We start from the raw sequence: 17,206 nt of genomic DNA on the forward strand, positions 1-17,206 counted from the left end.
AGCGGTGGAGTTGTGGGCTGGTGGTTAGTAAGTCTCCACATTATGAGATCTGTGTGATTTCCCTTCCCTTTTCTGTTCATTCATTCTTTCATTTGTTTTTAGTCTATGATGTGGCTTCTTAGCACACTGCAAGGCACTCAGATCACTCACAGACTTTATTACAGTCAGGATAGAAGAAATGATCTGCCAAGGCCTAGAGCTCACATCCAAGCGGACCAAGAACATCACTGAGAAAAAAAGACAAGACACAAAGCACACATTCCCGGGATGTGACGGGGCGTTCTTACAAAATTCACCAGACTAAATTGTAGTGGCTACTCACATCTCTGTATCCACAAAACCAGACCTCCAACGAGGCTTTGCCAAGAGGACACAGCTCAGCGTCCTGGACCTTACAACTAACCCCCACTGAGTTCACAGCCTGGCTCAGGATCCTGGCAGAGCAGGAGGTTTGGCTGACTTCTGCCTGAACCTCCAGGGAGAGATTGAAGTGCTCTTGATTCACAGGTGCAAAAAACGAAGCTCAGAGAAGTCAAGCGTTTTGCCTAAGGTCTCCTGGCTGCTTACACCACCCATCCCCCAACATGCCTGCTGGATTTTCTAGGCAGTTTTCTCTAGCTTGTCCCCACATCGGAAGGAGCATTTCTGCTCCATTGAGTTTCCCTTAAGACAAGTTCTGGATTCTGGTTCTACATGGGAAACCAAAGAGCCTGACTGTCTCATGGGTAACTGTCCACACCCACCCCTACTCTGGCACATATCACTCAGCCACCCTTCACTACAGAAGGAGCTAAAGATGATCAGATTGGCTTTCCCTTTGGAAGAAGAGGGAGCAAGTGACACCTGAATTCTGTAAAACCACACTCCTTCTGACCCGTGGTGACTAGAAGTGAGCCAGAGAGTGTGGTCATCATGAGCTACTGCATGGGAAACACTCAACTCTCCTTCAGGAGCGTAGAGGGTCCCTGTCTGGCTTGCCTTTCTATGGTGTGACATTCCCAATGCAGTCTGTGGCAACTGACATCACAAAGTCACTTGAGTTGTGAGGAGATGCAGACTTGGCTCTTGAGAGCTGACATAGGCCAGCTGTAGGACACCCATGAGTCTCCTTGGAAGTTGAGGAGTGTGCCTCAGGGCTGGAGAGGTGGCTCCGCAGTTAAGAGCACTTGCTGTTCTTAAAGAGAGCCCAAGTTAAATACCCAGCACCCACATGAGGCAGCTCACAACCTCTTACAACTCCAGCTCCAGGGGATCTGACCCCATCTTCTAGCTGGGAACACCTGTATGCATATGGTATATGAACAGATACACACATACCTATAAATAAAAATAAACAAGTGTGCTTCGGTGAGATAGGCCTCCAGCCTCATATGGCTCAGATTAGAAAGGACAGCACATTTGGTTTTTTCAAGACAGGGTCTCTCCGTGTAGTCCAGGCTGGCCTCAAACTCACGGGGATCCACCTGGTTCTGCCTCCCGAGTGCTGGGATTAAAGGCGTGCACCACCACCGCCCGGCAGGACAGCACATCTTGAATGAATTCTTTTAACAGGTTAGGCACAGCTGTGAGACCCAAGACAGTGGCTTAGCCCTTGAGTGGTCCACAGTCTATTGGGAAAAATAGTCTTGAGCAAATGACCCCATACTAAGTGGCCCATTAACATTCAGAAGTATTCACTGCTTGAGAAACACCCCCGTGTCCTTTATTTCAGAACCAGAATGCAAGGTAGAAGATCATCATCTAGTTTTGGGACGTAACATGGGCTGACGTTTTCCACTATGCTTCTGTTCAGTTTGTGATATTTGAAATCAGGGTCGCTATCTTTCTAGCCCTTCCAAGACTTGAACCTTGGTCTTACGGTTTCGCTTTTGTGTTGCCTTCTAGGTGGTCTTTGAGGCCTTGCACAATCTGGAGCCCCGAGGCTACGTTGTGGGATGGATCATCGCCATCAGTTTGCTGGTGGGAATCCTCATCTTCCTGCTGCTGGCTGTGCTGCTGTGGAAGGTGAGTCTGGGGACCACAGGTGCCTCCAGATTTCCACCCAGGACACCAGGTCACAGGCTTCCCCGGGGATGGGGAACCTAGGAAGAGGTTTTCCCTCAAAGTGCAGGTACAGAGGGGGTCAGCGCCCCCTTCAGGCAGAGGATGGAATCTGGCTTCCTCTTGGACCACTAGAGAGAGAGAGAAGGGGCCTCAATCACCTCATTTTATCTATCCGAAAATCAAACCCATCCCGAATGGTTACTGATATCATTGCTTCAGGAGACCAGTCTGGTCCCCGTACGATGGTTGTTCGCCCCTGCTCAGGAAGTGATCTCACTATGGGTGATAGGGTCTGTAAGCTGTGCTTTTCCTAGAGCCCAAGGTCACTACGGCTAGAGACAGTGTTATCCGTGACTTGGCCTGGAAGGGGGAAGAGAGAGCTTAGGTACTGTGGATTTCTAGGTGGACACTCATTAAGAGGCAAGCAGAGCCTGACCAGAGGTAAGGAAGCACACCACGAAGGCAGAGACATCAGGCTTTTGTCCTGCTTTGAGTTACCTCATGGGCGCAAATGAATAACCAGTGCTCTTTGGCAAAGCAGTTTTTAATGCCTATTACAGGAACAATCTCTGAGAGTACTATGGGTGGATGCTTTAAATCCAAATACTCGATTTCTTTGGGATTAGAAAACAGTACATATACATTAATCAAACGTGATAACATTAATAAAGAAAAAATGTTATATGGTAACCAGAGGTTACATCTTGGAACTAAGTATGCTGAGCATGGCGCTGCCTCCATCTTGACCTGTTTCTCTGCGTGCATTGGTATAAGTAAGGCTTTCTCACAGAATCAGCTTATTCAAATTATAACAAATTATAATTTGTTAGTTAAATTATCCAGACAAATACTGAGTATACGTTCAGGTGAAGTACTTCTCAATTGAAAGCCATGGGTTCCGTTCCTGTGTACACACTCACACACTCACAGGCAAGTGTGTACATGTATGCCATGGCCCACGTGTGCGAGTTAGAAGGAAGGCTTTCAGGAGTCAGTTCTCTCCTTCTGCCATGTATGTTACAGGGATGGGACTCTGCCAGGCTTGGCGGCAGGCACCTTTGACCCCTGAGTCGTCTCACCAGTTGTACCCTTGTTTTTGAGACACAGCTTCTCATTGGCCTGGAGCTCACAGATTAGGCTAAGATGGCTGGCCAGTGAGCAGTGGGAGCCTGCCTGTCTCTCCTACCCAGCACCGGGATTATAAACCAGTGCCACCATGCCTGGCTTTTTTACATGGGTTCTGAGTATCAGAACTCAGACCTTCATGCTTGCCCAAGAGGCACTTTACCAACTCAGCCGTGTCCCGTGCCCCTGTGGGTTCAGCTCTCGATCTCCAAAAATACATGTATAATAAATACAATTTAGAGTGTGTAAGCAGTCTAGAAACTCAGGGAAACTGTGTGTTTAGTATACCTTTCTCTGATTAAGGATCAGCGCCGTCACTTTAAACTTAATGGTGCTTTACTTGGAGGGGTGTCTGAAGATTGAAGGAAACACAGCGCACACTATGCTCGTCTTACGTGTCCGCGCATGTCAGACAGTCTTGTGCTGTGCGGCAGCCTGCTGTTCCCTGACAGCAACACTGTGAGCCTCTCCCTGTGTGGTTAGGAGCCCATTTCCTGCCACATCATAATGACAGTGCCTACTGCGTCGCCTACAGCCCCCTGCCCTAGAATCCAGGCTGTCCCTGGTTGTACATATCTCGTAACAATGCCGAGGTGAACGACCCGAGAGTCGCACGGTTGCACAAATCCTTCATTGTGTCCTCAGAATGAAACCCTAGGAATGGAGTCATGGACCGATGTAGTTCACGTTGTAAACTGCTGTTCTGAACTGTTCCCTGGATCCACCCTCCCATGGCAGGTTTAGCAAAGTGTGCATTTTCCTGTATACTTGCCAACAGCAGATATTTCCTCGTTTTTAATCTTCCAGTTTGTCCTTTGTTTACCCCACACAGCCAGACAGACTCTTAACACCCCCTTGTCTGCAGCTCCAGTGCCTTCCTGCTGAGAGGGCCTCTGGCATGTGGGTGGGGAAACAGGGCTCAGTGTTTGGAATCTTAAAAGGCCAGTGGTAGGGTAGGGGGAGGCATCAGCCTTCATGAGGGCTTTTGGAATGAGAAGAAAGCTCCCTTGCTCCAGCCACATGGGCCCAAGCACAGAGCAGGGAAAGCCATGGCCACTCCCATTGCCCTCGTGGTCTGCATGACCTCCTGGTGGCTACCCACTGAGCTCACTGCCACCCAGGACACCATCACCTGTTCCCTCCCCACCCCCACCTCGTCCCACCTACCACCACTGGTGTGGCTTCGCTTTTGTCCTGTTTGCTAAGAGAGAATGTGGTGATAGACCACGTTCCCTGTGAGAGCCACACGCACAGAGGCTGCATTCCGCAGCCTCGTTTCTATGGGAAGGAACTGAAGGGCAGCCTTCTTTACACTGCACCACGGGCCCTTTACTCTTCTCTGAAGGGAAAAGAGAGGATACACATACTCTCCTCTGCATCAAACATGTTATTGCATATAACTTGCCATCGTCCATCATGGTTATGAGTCTAATACCAGGTGGTGAGGGTCTAGGGTGAGCTAGGGCGTGGTGAGTTATACCTTGTTATCTCTGTGCCTTGTTGGTACTTGGATCGGAGTAAATGCGGGCAAAAACACATGCTTCTCTCTGATGCCCAGCAGAGCTGACTGCTCCTTGTTGATCTCCATAACCACTTCACACTTCCCTTCCTGCCTCTCAGGTATGTGGCAAGCTCTTGTCTGAGATGAGGTACAGGAGTTGGTTGACTGTCGACACTTGATGACTGTTGACTGGGGGCTTGTTACAAGGACCTCCATCTTTCTCTAAGTCCATGACAGTACGTGATGTCTACCTTCTTGAATCCTGTCAGCTGAGAGACTCAGGATTCTGGCCACCCATGAGTGTGTGATTTAGTGTTAGAATGGGCCACAGGTCACCCTCAGACACTCCTGCAGTGGCCCCCAGTTGGTTCTAGCTGGCCTTCTTCCGGGGTTTCCACATTCACCTTTGCCAGCTGGTTTCTCTTATGTGCTAACTTGGTGACCTTTGTGTAAAGCCTTCTAGATCCGACTCTCCAGCCTGCTCCCCTGCCTCAGGGGACTTTTCTCAACTATGCTGTTATTTCAGTACAAATATGGGTTTCATCTGAGTGTTCTGGGAAAGTGAGGCACACACACACACATACACGTATACACACAGGCACGCACACATACACATTAATTAATTTTAAAAATAAAAAAGGTGGCTGGTGAGATGACTCAGCCAGTAAGAGGCTTGTTTCCAAGTCTAACAACCCAGGTTCGATCCCTGGGACCTATAGGGTGGAGGAAGAGACCAGACTCCCACAAGTTGTCTTCTGATCTCTGTATGCACACGTGCACACATATGACACAAAAACTAATTATAATTTTAAAAAATCTTAGTCTGGGTGGTGGTGGCGGCGGTGGTGCACGCCTTTAGTCCCAGCACTCGGGAGGCAGAGCCAGGCGGATCTCTGTGAGTTTGAGACCAGCCTGGTCTACAGAGCGAGATCCAGGACAGGCACCAAAGCTACACAGAGAAACTCTGTCTCAGGAAAAAAAAAAAAAAAAAAAAAAAAAAAAAAAAAAAAAAAACTTGGTAGTCTTCATATCAGAGGGTTGTCATGTCAGGCATGGCTATAAGACCGTCTGGCTCCTACACAGAAGCAGCAGGTGGGATGGGGGAGTCTTTAGGGAAAAAAGTCTCTGTTGAGGACTGACTGTGTGGGTCTAGGAGAGGTTGGAAAAAGCAGGTGAAATGAAGGATAATTTTAAAGACCTACATTCCCTACAGTGTTGGACTGCAGACACTTCATAAACTGATTCCTACATCCACTACCTAAGAAGAATGCATTTTGGGTACTGAGTAGTAATTCAATATCATACCAGTGGCACAATGCAGAGAAACCAGCTGAAAACTGGCCTATGTCCAGCCCGACATCTGACTAGTTAGACCTCACCAGTTTGGGCTTATTACTATCCTCTGTGTGTAATCCCCTCTTCTGCCCCCACAGACCCCACTGGCTGGCACCTGCCATCCGACTGACCAGGAGACGTATCTCTAAGAACACATTAGGAACAGAGGGCCAGAGGTCAGGCCCTCTTCCTGTGTGGACACATCTATTGAGTTGTTCCTTTCTACTATTTTTTAATTTTGTAAAAGATTTATTTTATAGGGAGTTGGGGGGCGGGTTGGTCAGAGGACAACTTACAGGAATAGGCTCTCTTTCCTCCATGTGGGTCCTGGAGATTGAACTCAGATCGTCAGGCTTAGCAGCAAGCTCCTTTGCCCACTGAAACACCTTATGAGAGGCCTGGGTTCCCTTTTAGAGTGCAGCTGACATTGTTGCCTGTGGTTGGTCATCTGTGTCCTACACATGTGAGCGAAAAATGACTGTCCCAACGCTGTGTGTTCTAAACACAAATGTTGGTGTGAGATTGAAAGCTCATTAGAGAGCAGACTCTGCCAGTCCACACAGGCCTGTGGACCTACATGCGTGATGCTCCACTGGGTGCCAATGCCTTTATTCAACAGGTAGCATCGGGTTCCTTCCTGGTGGCATACCCAAGTAACTGGACAGAGGCAAACAACAGGCCTCCTACTGTTTTGAAACCCTCTGAGAAAGGCACTTGAGTGGCAGAGAGGAGCAAACAATACTTGGCCTTGTTCACTGGCCCCTGATCCTTGTGACATGTGTCCTGTGAGATTCCTGTCTATCTGAAATAGAAACCCCTCAGGGTTCCACAAATGCCTTCCCCAGAGTGTGCTCAGCCCACCCAGCCTCCCCTCTAGACCCTGCCATTACGCTCCCCAGGACCTTCTAAAAGGGCTGCTGATGGCCCAGACTCTCTCACGCTTGGCAGCCAAAGGACCTGGCTCCTACACAAAATCCACAGCAGGGCCCCAAGCTAAGCAAAGCCCTGAAATGGATCCTAATCAACCTTCTCAGAGCTGAGCCATCCGTGGACACTGGGAAATGTAATTTAAACTTCATGTGCGAGGATTACAGTAGCCTGCCAAACCACTGCGCAGGAGGAAGACTTTGAAACATGAAACTCTTTCAAGGGAGAAAATCCAAAAGCATCCCCTCTCCCTTGCTTCAGCCCCTGGCTGGGTTGGAAGATACCCCAGCCTGGTGCCTCTTCCTAGAGGCCCGTTCACGGGAAGCTTGAACTGCTCAGAGGTACAACAGCATGGGGCCAGCGTGTCTGAGAAACACCTTCAACTCATTAATGCCAGCTAAGCAGAGAGAGAAAACATGCTCAGGCATTTGCCCTTTAGAAGGAGAATGCCTCCCTGCATCCCTCTACCCCTTTCCCAAACCAGTCCCTCCTTGTTTGCAGTTTGCCAGACACACAGGCCCCCCTTTTGGTGGAGTAGCTCATCCACTACCCTCAACCAAGGACCTTCCGTCTCTTTTCTTTCCTGATTGACACTTTTTCAAAACAAGATGATTTGAAACAGTGCCATTGTTTGGCCAGCAAGAGCCAGTCCTGCCTGGTCAAGTGACCAAGAGATGGGGTGCAGAAAGGGCTTGGCTGCCCCCCCCCGACAGAGCTACTTGAAGGCCTCCATCGGCTGACACCATTCCAAGAGCCTTGTAGTCTAGAGCGTTCTTAGAGAGCATGGTTCTTATTGGAGAGCATCACTTGTGACTCACGACAAAATGCTTAGCAAATGTACATCTGCAGAGTGGCACAGAAAACGTGTAAGGTTTGGCGGCCACTCCAGAAGGCTCACCACCTTGCCTCCAATACAGACTGAGAAAACCATCCCACCTTTCAAAAGCGGGTATAGTCATGTGCACACATGGACACATACTCCCAAACCACCACCACCACCACCACCCCCAAAAAAACAAGTGCCAGTGACGTGTGGTAGGATTGGTTTATATTTGGAGATAAATATTAGTCTGATACTGTGTTCTCAACATCTTGAGATGGAGACGTGCTATGTAAACAGCCAAGTTAACTAAGAGGTCCATAAACACAAGGCCAGAGCTAGTTCAATGGAACAGTGAGCCCCAGGTCATTGGAATGGCTGCCCAAGAAACACCCCAAAGGCCAGTGCACAGAGAGGCACCCCCAAGAGACCAGATGCCCTTGGAGTTGTCTTGCCGTTCTTATTACCCTGAAGTGGGCTGGACTCAGGAGTGACCTGGACTGAGTACCTCAGAACTGGGTCAGTTCTTATTTCTTCCTCTGGGTTTATTGACTCACCCAGCACCCACCTAAGGACAACTGAGACCAATCTTCCACTTTGCCGATTTTCTGGCAGGCTTGGAGACACATCATGTTAGTCTACAGGAGGCATCTGGGAGCTGCTCTCTGGGGTTACTGTTGGGACCAGAAGGTACTCTGCTTCTCCAGGCCTCCAGCTGAACAAACCTTGAAGCTAGTCATGAAGTCTCCTCATAGGACAGACGTTTCTCCTGCAAACAGGATAATTATAAACAAAACATCTGACCTCTCCTGGAACACAAGCCTTGGAAGATTCCAGAAAGGGTTAGGGAGAAACAACTGACTCCACTGGGTGGAACTGTGAGGTCGCTATGGGTACAGCCTATGTTTGTTATTAACCATTTCCCAGAAGTCTTCAGGGTGGGCTTAGTTGGCAGCCCAAGACTTCCCAGAATTCCTCCCAAATACCCAGGTGTGCTAATAAAAGCAGGTATGTGTGCCCAAGGGAGACCTGTAAGAGAGAAAAGAACATGAAGTCTTACAAGTTTGGGGGCATTTCATAATTTGCTCTCCCTAGCTGGGTAGTGCTGACGCACGCCTTTGATCCCAGCACTCAGAAGGCAGAGAGGCAGGTGATCTGAGTTCAAAGCCAGCCTAGTCTTCAGAATGAGTTCCAGGACATGACTACACAGAGACCCTATCTCAAAAACAACAATGATGATGATGATGACGTTGATGACGGTGATGATGGTGATGATAATGATAATTCTCTCTGCTTTACAGTGTATCCATACTTTAACATGAGACTAAAATTTTTATTTGGTCCTTGAAGTTTGCTAAGATTAACACTGACACACTCTTAACATACAAATGTTACCATATGAGACAATGGCCAAGTTCTTTAGCCTGTTCATAGCAGACATTTCTCAACATATACATGTATCAAAACATCATGTTTAGTACCTTACACATATTTTTAAATCTGTCAACCGTGCCTCAAGCCAGGGGAAAGCTCTTTAGTACTTAGTATTGGAGACTGAACCTAGGACCTGATGCACACCAAAAAGCAACAGCCCAGCCCTAGAAAGGCTTTTTTTCCCCTTTGGTTTTTTGAGACAGGGTTTCTCTGTGTAGCTTTGCGCCTTTCCTGCAACTCACTCTGTAGCCCAGGCTGGCCTCGAACTCACAGAGATCTGCCTGCCTCTGCCTCCTGAGTGTTGGGATTAAAGCGTGTGCTTTGTAAAAGTAAAATATATCATGCTACTGATTCTCCAGTTGTTAATAATAGGGTCATTTTTTGTTTTTACTTTGTGTTGAATTTGTTTATTTCCCTTCAATATTTGGGTTCTCAGCCAGGCCTGTTAGTACACACCTTTAGTCCCAGCATTCAGTAGGCAGAGGCAGGTGGATCCCTGAGTTTGAGGCCAGCCTGGTCTACATAGCAAGTACTAGGCCAGCCAGAGCTACATGGTGATGCACTATCTTAAAGTGTGTGTGTGTGTGTGTGTGTGTGTGTGTGTGTGTGTGTGTGTTTTGCTGGGAATAGAAGCCAAGGCCCTGTGCAGACAAGGTAGGTGCTACACCACTAGGTTGTTCCCAAGTCCTCCCTTTTGTTCTGGCCCCTTTCACTTCATCTGCCTGAAACTCTGGGTTTGTTAGAGTGAGACGCTCTACTGCCATCTGTTGGGAAATGGTCCTTGCAAACTTTTCTATGCTATCTGGCAGCCCTGAGCTGTTGTGCACAGTGCACAGCCTGTACTGCCACAGTCAGCCTTCCCTAGCCACAAGAATGCACTGTGTTTTAAGAAATGGTCTTTTGGAGAAGACATACACATCCGTGGCAACTCAGCCTCCCAGGCACATAATCATCAAAGGTTGATGATGACTGGGGTCAGAACTCTTAGACCACTGGGTGCTGGAGGGAAGAGTGGAGTTTACAAGACTGTTTCTGCATGAAGAAGAGAGCTTGGTCCAGGTGTCTGCAGGAAAGGACAGGGCCCTTACTTTGTTGGTGGAAGAATGACACCCATGATGATATGAGCATGTGAGCGTCATCATTGAATTGGCTGCTCTAAACCCTTTGACTACAGCCTGGCATGGGCATGAGAAGTGAGCCATCTTGTTTTCATTTTAGAATGACTAAGAGCTCTAGTTCTGGAGCTGGGGAAATGGCTCGGTGGTTAAGAGCACTTGTTCTTCCAGAAGATTCAAGTTCAGTCCTGAGCACCCATGTTAGGTGGCTTACAACCATCTGTAACTCCAGCTCTAGGTATCTGACACCCTCTTGTGGCCTCTGCAAGCACCTGTGGTGATGTGCACATAGCCACACAGATACACACACACACACACACACACACACACACACACACACACACACACAGTGACCCAGGGGCAGCATGTCACAAGTCTCCTTGATTGGTGCCACAGTCACCTGGGGTTACCAATGGACTCGTTACACCATCAGCAGCCAGAAGTGTAGGCTAAAGACACTTTCTCCTTATATCCATGTTTAGTTTCATGATTTCATATCTGTTGCTGTGATAAAAGATCCCCCCACCCCACCCCAAAAAAGCAACTTAGGGGAAAAGGGTTTATTTCAGCTCATAGTCTGGGTTATAGTCCGTTACTGCAGGGAAATGAAGGCCGCAGGAATCTGAACCAGCCAGTCACACAGCATCCATAGTCAAAAGCAGAGAAATGAATGTGTACTTGCTTGTGCTCAGCTCACTCTCTGCACCTATTCAGTCCAGGATCTCATGCCTAGGAAATGGTCCTGCCCACAGTGGGCTGGGTCTTCTCTTATCAGTTAACAGTGAAAACAAACCCTCACAAACCAACCTGATCCAGACAGTCTCTCACTGAGATGCTCTTCTCAGGTGATTCTAGGTTGAATCAAGTTGACAGAATGAACCATAACAGGTTTTCTCAGACTCTTACAAGCTGTCCTTCAAAGACCTCTGTTCCTTCCCTGCCATTTAAACTGCACAGCCTTGTGGTACCTGCTGGAATTGAGTAACAGGTTTCCTTGACAATGTGGGGGGACAGTCTCATCTGGTGCTAGGCTGGTAGAGCCCCCTTCAATGGAGAAGATGTGTGGTGTCACAAGAAAATCTCTGATCTCCCCCTGCGTCTCTGCCTTGCAGGAGCTCATGGCCATCCATAACTCTCACTCCAGAAAATCCCATGCTCTCTTCTGGCCTGACCTATTAAGGCACTGCATGCACGTGGCACATAAGCATGCACATGGAAAAAGCATTCATGCACATAAAAATAATTTTTTTTAAAGAAGGGTCTCTCCACACCAATCAGTTTAATCAAGATCACCACCCATAAGGCATGCTCAGAGGCCCATCTCTGAGATGATTCTAGATTCTGTCAGGTTGAAAATTGGTCTTAACCATCACAGGCTACAAAAAAATTGCTTAAACACTGGACAGCAACAATTGTAATGGCTGTGTGAGATACGCCAGACACTCATCTTACCAAGTGTGAAGAGCCACAGACCAAATGCAACTTCAGGGCAGGGGTAGAAGAAAAAGGCTGAAAAGACTGCCACCCTGAATCAGGATGCAGAGGCAAGAGGAATCCATGCTGTTGACGCTAGCATGGAGTTCATGTATCATGTATTCGTGTATCACTTATCCATGTATCACGAATGCTACGGACATGAGAGGAAGTTCTAGATGGCAGCAAGGCAAAATGACACACACCCCATACTTTAAAAAGTTTGTCGTGTGAGAGCAATATTTGTCAAACAGGCCCACAGGTCACTGATATCTCTCAGGACGTTAATAAGTCTGTATAAGGACTGAGGATGTAACTTAGCTGGTAAAGTGCTTGCCACATGGGCACAAGGACCTGTGTCCACCCTCAGCACCTGTATAAAGCCAGGCGTGGTGGCCTGTGCTTGCAATTCCAGTGCTGGGGAGGTAGAGCCAGGCAGATCCATGGAGCTCACTGGCCAGGCTGGCCTACCCAGCAGGGTCCAGGCCACTGAGAGACTTGTTTCAAAAATCAAAGTGGAGAGCTCCTGCCTGATTCTGACTTCCACACACAAAGACATATATACATTATACACTTACACACACAAACACATAAATGCATACACACATAAATACACATGCACATAAACACATTTACACATAAGCACTATACACATAAACAAACACATATATACATAAACACATACACACGTAAACACACAAACATACACACATGCCAGGTGGTAGTGGTGCATGCCTTTAATCCTAGCACTCAGGAGGCAGAGGCAGGCTGATTTCTGTGAGTTCGAGGCCAGCCTGGTCTACAGAGTGAGTTCCAAGACAGCCAGGGCTGCACAGAGAAATCCTATCTCAACAACAAAAAACATAAACACACAAACATATAAACACATATATACATAAACACACATGCAGGAGGGAAAACAAGATGGTGGCTTATTCCATCAGTGGTCAAATCCTTTCCTGAACTACGGTCTGTCACAAATGCCGAGAAGAATGCAGCTTTTCCAAACTTCACTGATCATGACATATTTATCTTTTTCTTCACTCAAAAAAAAAAAAAAAAAAAAAAAAACTTTGAAAAACACCCAGTAACTGGTGCTTCCCAGCACTCAGTTTGGGGACACTTTCCCAAACGCCTGTGCAATGAACAGCTTGCTGGGAGAGAGACCACAGGGAGTCAGTGTGGCTTGAAAAGTGGATCCAAGTGGATCTTTGCTTGCCAGTATGTTTTCTAAACTCTTTCTCCTCGCTTCCCCAGGCCTGGGAAGAGCTGGGTCCTGCCTCCTCATAGCTCAGGCTGCCTGGGAATGCAAAGCCATCCTAACCCAGAGCCTCTCCTGTCTTTCAGATGGGCTTCTTCCGCAGACGGTACAAAGAAATCATCGAAGCAGAGAAAAACCGGAAAGAGAATGAAGATGGTTGGGACTGGGTCCAGAAAAACCAGTGACCCGCCGTGCCAGTCATGATGCCCTCATGTTCCCGTCACCAGCCTGTGGTCCCTGATCTTTGTATCTTCCATATTTGGAAGAAAGAAGTCTTCTCCAGATTTTCCGGAGGCCTCACTGATGCTGCCCTCTTCTCATCCTGTCCAGCCCGGCGCCGACCTGAGATGGCCACCTCCAGCCAGGTCACACGACTGGGGCCACCACCACTCCTCTTTACAAACAAACTCAGAACTTCGGAAAGATGAGCTACAGAGCAAAGCAATATTTATGGATACAACAATGCGTGGTCAACCCTCAGGGGAAAACTGTTACCTAAAAGTATTTTTTATAAATGTAAGCCTTTTATATTGATTGTGTCTTTATATTTGTATCAATGTTTTATTATTTCTATTAAATAGTTCTATAATTCACTCAAGCACTGAAATCTTGGAAATACATGTACCTGCATACAAATTTTAAAGAAGAAAGAACTTATTGTACTTTGGAACTTGCTGTTTAAAAAAAATGCAGATAAAATAAACTAAAGAAACCTCATGAAATGAATCCGCCAAGCTGGGAGTACTGCAAAAGCACTGTGGATATGGCAAGACCATCTAAGACATTTCCCATTGTCATCACCTGGAGTCGGGGCAGAGCGCTTGAAGAAGTATCAGTGCTTTCTCTTAGGGACCTCTCATTGGGAGATTGCCAGCAGGAGCTGAGATGAAAAGCCTGGTTTCCTCATCCTCTGCACCACCCTGATGCATTCAGCAAGCACCTCACCCTCCTCCCTCTGGAGTCAGCAAGCGCTGGATAGACAACTGGTCAACCTCAGAATAGCATCTCATCCCAGACACCATGCACCAGGGTTCAAAACCCAGGACTGAAGCTGTGCTCTCTCAGCAAAGACGTGTCTGTGTGTATAAGGTGTTACCTTGTGATGTAACTTCAGTTCAAGGGTCTCCATTTCCTCTGTCACTCTTGCTGTCCCCAAATGGTAATGTTGCAGGTTCCTTCCCAGAGAGGATAGCCCCACTTGATTTATGTTTAGGTCTTAGGTGGGATTCTTAAGAGTCAAAGCCTGGAATAAGGACTTGGGTGCAAGTAAGTTATTGAGGAAGTCTTCTCAGAAGCTAGCAGTGAGGAAGTGGAGAATACAATACAGGAAAGTAAGGGAAGCCAAGCAACAATGTCACTTTAGGGGATAATCCAAAAAGTGACTTCAGCCCAATTGGATCTGGTCACCAAGTCGGGCTCAGAGTGCCCTGACCAGATGTCAGGAAGCTGGGCTTTTGTGGTTCCACACCTGCAGGGGATGTAAACTTTCTGCCCTTGGTTCTTGCAGACAAGATGACTCTGTCCCCTAGAGGGCAACTTCAGAGGCAACTGGGGAGACCCAGAAATCATGCAAAGAACTCTGAGCCAAGTGCTTTGGTGTTGCCCTGCCCCAAACAAGTGAATGCTATCTTCAGCTTTGGGAAACCCAAAAAGCCATAAGTCAAAGCTGGTCCTAGAAGTCAAGGGATGGAAACAGGGGTCACTGCAAGGCTGGGGCAGCCCAGGAAACCAGTGCACACCAGTTCATAAGTTTTATCAAAAGAAATAAGAAAAGGAGTCTTGGCTTTACCAGCCTTGTACAGCCTGAACTGTGGGCCATGCAGGATGCTGGTGATCCCCAGAGAACACAGCCTCGGTAGTAAGCCACCTCACAGTAGGTGTGGAGTGTGGACTCTCCGTGAACCTCACGTGCAGCTGTGCCGTGATGATGACGTGTGGATCGGATCATGGTTTCCTTTAATAAATCATTTGAGATTCTTAGGTGGTGAGACCATAACAGCACCACTGCAATTTTAGCCAAATGCATCTGTCCCCAATGGCCTGCTTCCTGCAAAGGGTGTGGCTTCATCGGGGTCAGTGGAGAATGGTGACTCGTATCCACAGTTCAGTTAGCCAGCAGAGCCACACCTGAGGAAGTGTGGACAGGAAGGAAGGGCAGACTCAGCTGGCGTCCGGCCGCTTGTGCCCTGCCATGAATGGTACCCCCTCATGAGTAGTCACGTGTTAATAAGGCACTGCAATTCCATAAAGCAGATTTTAAGAAAACTGCATGGTAGGTAGCCCCAGAAGCAAATCCTAACAGCCACCGTAGGAAGCGTCTTTGCCTGTCTGCTAATGCTGAGTGCCAGGTGCATGAGAGGCAGGGTGTGGCTGCTCGGCAGAGGAGTGGAGCACTGTCTGGAATTCTCTCGCCTGAGTAGTTCAACGTCTTCACTGCAGCCTTCTTCGGGCGATCAGGGCAAGTGGGCAGGCGTGTAGATATGTCTGTGTTCTCTCTCTAGAACAGTCTTTTAAAAACCCAGTGCGTGGCCCATTGTACCCCTTTGCCTCTGAACTCTGTGGAAGCCAGGCAGACATTCTCATGGGCACTATCATTTGTCTGCTTCCGTTTTTTAGCTGTGTCTTCCATGGTTTTAACCAGCTCTCTGGACTGGACTGAAATGTTCTGTTTTGATTGTTGTTTTTAATATGAAAAAGGACTCTTGCAAAAAAAAATTGACTAATGCAATGCCCCTTAAAAATTGACCCCATTCTTCTCAGTTTACGTAGGACTCAAGAAAAGTCTGGAGCATCCCTGAGGTGAGTCCCTGCCACAAAGAGGCTGCAAAATTTAGAAGCAGGAGAACACCAGTGAGGGGACCTGAGTAGCTGGCTTTGTGCCAGCTGACCAACACACCCTGTGCCCCCCATCACCATGGTCTCAGGCAGTGCCCAGAGGTTTGGCAGGCTGGGTGAAGTCCCCCACACCAAATACTGTGTAACCTACCTTGTTAAAGGCAAGATATTCTCAACAAACAGCAGCCACGCTCCTGGGACACCCCAGTGACCAGTGGTGCTGTGTGGTGTGCTGTCTGTTAAGCCCCAGTGTGGAAGGTGTGGACATGTTATTCACATTTATTTAAGGTTAGGATAGCTTTATACCTGATATACCTAGGAAAGGAGTGCCCAGTTTCCACTCCCTGAGATTTAGAGGTGCTACCAAACATTGTCATTGGAGGGACGGACAGCTCAGTAACAATGTTTGCCTGACACACACGAAGCTCTGGGAGAACCATCCCTCTAGTGAACAAAAGGCAGAAACTGAGTATCATTTCACAGCTCCTCGGGAACACAGAATTTTCATAGATGTGGGTTTTTAATACATGGAGTAGTAAGATGCATGACAGGGAGTATTTTCTAAGATAATGGCTGAAGGGAGGGCTGCAGAGCCGACTGGGGCCTAGTGAGCCTTCTGGAATGTCTTCTGAGTCTTCAGCACACGAAGGGAACGCTGAGTGCCTCTCCCGATGTGGTGCGATGCTCTCCACAGCACACTGACCTGGATTTGGCTGCCGTTCAGTTTGCTTTGTTTGGTGCTGATGTTGTGCACAGTGTGGCTGGCAGTGTGAGTTTAAGCTTTCTGAGTGGTTTGTTGCATGGCAGGCGCCTCCCTCCCCCGCTCTCTGCACGTCTGCAGCTTTACTGAGGTATCCACACGGCGCACACTGCCCGAGAGGATTTGGGGTGGGAGGGCGGTCCCTCCTCGCTGTGCCGTGTGTCTGCAGTCACTTCTGATTCACTTGCACTGTTTGGAAAATGCCAGGTTTACAAAAATATGTTTGGAATAAAAAAAAATGGCTTCAAATGACCCCAGTGTCTCCGACTGTCGTTTCTTTCCTGCTAAGAACTTTGTAAGGTTCTGAAGAGGGAATTCCAATACGATATGATACAGGCATTGAAGAGCACACACACCAAGAGCTGCTCACTCCCACAGGAGCACCCCACAGGATGGGGCTGGACCTGTCCCCGAGCCCATAATTTGGATACCACCTTCTCTGTGCATTGTCTGCCTGTCTGGGGATGTGCCTGGTGTCTATCTGTTTAGGGAGAAATACACCCCAATGAAATGGGTGGATTTCTCATCTCAAGAAGACCTCTTTCACATGTATCTGTAAGTCATTGAGCATTTGCCC

The 17,206-nt window shown here is 48.0% G+C and overlaps 1 protein-coding gene across 2 annotated transcripts in view; it reads left to right on the top strand.

Annotated features, from left to right (window-relative positions):
* Positions 1 to 16,881, top strand: part of Itga9 (integrin subunit alpha 9) — a 301,616-nt gene extending 284,735 nt beyond the window's left edge. For both annotated transcript variants that reach the window (XM_076577318.1, XM_042282053.2), the window contains 2 exons: positions 1,885 to 2,004; positions 13,121 to 16,881. In XM_076577318.1, the coding sequence (XP_076433433.1) occupies positions 1,885 to 2,004; positions 13,121 to 13,219 (219 nt within the window). In that variant the 3' untranslated portion in view covers positions 13,220 to 16,881. The remainder of the gene's footprint in view (positions 1 to 1,884; positions 2,005 to 13,120) is intronic.
* The last annotated feature ends 325 nt before the right edge of the window (positions 16,882 to 17,206 follow it).

Source organism: Peromyscus maniculatus, chromosome 7 (genome assembly GCF_049852395.1).
Source record: "Peromyscus maniculatus bairdii isolate BWxNUB_F1_BW_parent chromosome 7, HU_Pman_BW_mat_3.1, whole genome shotgun sequence".
Lineage (NCBI taxonomy): Eukaryota > Metazoa > Chordata > Mammalia > Rodentia > Cricetidae > Peromyscus > Peromyscus maniculatus.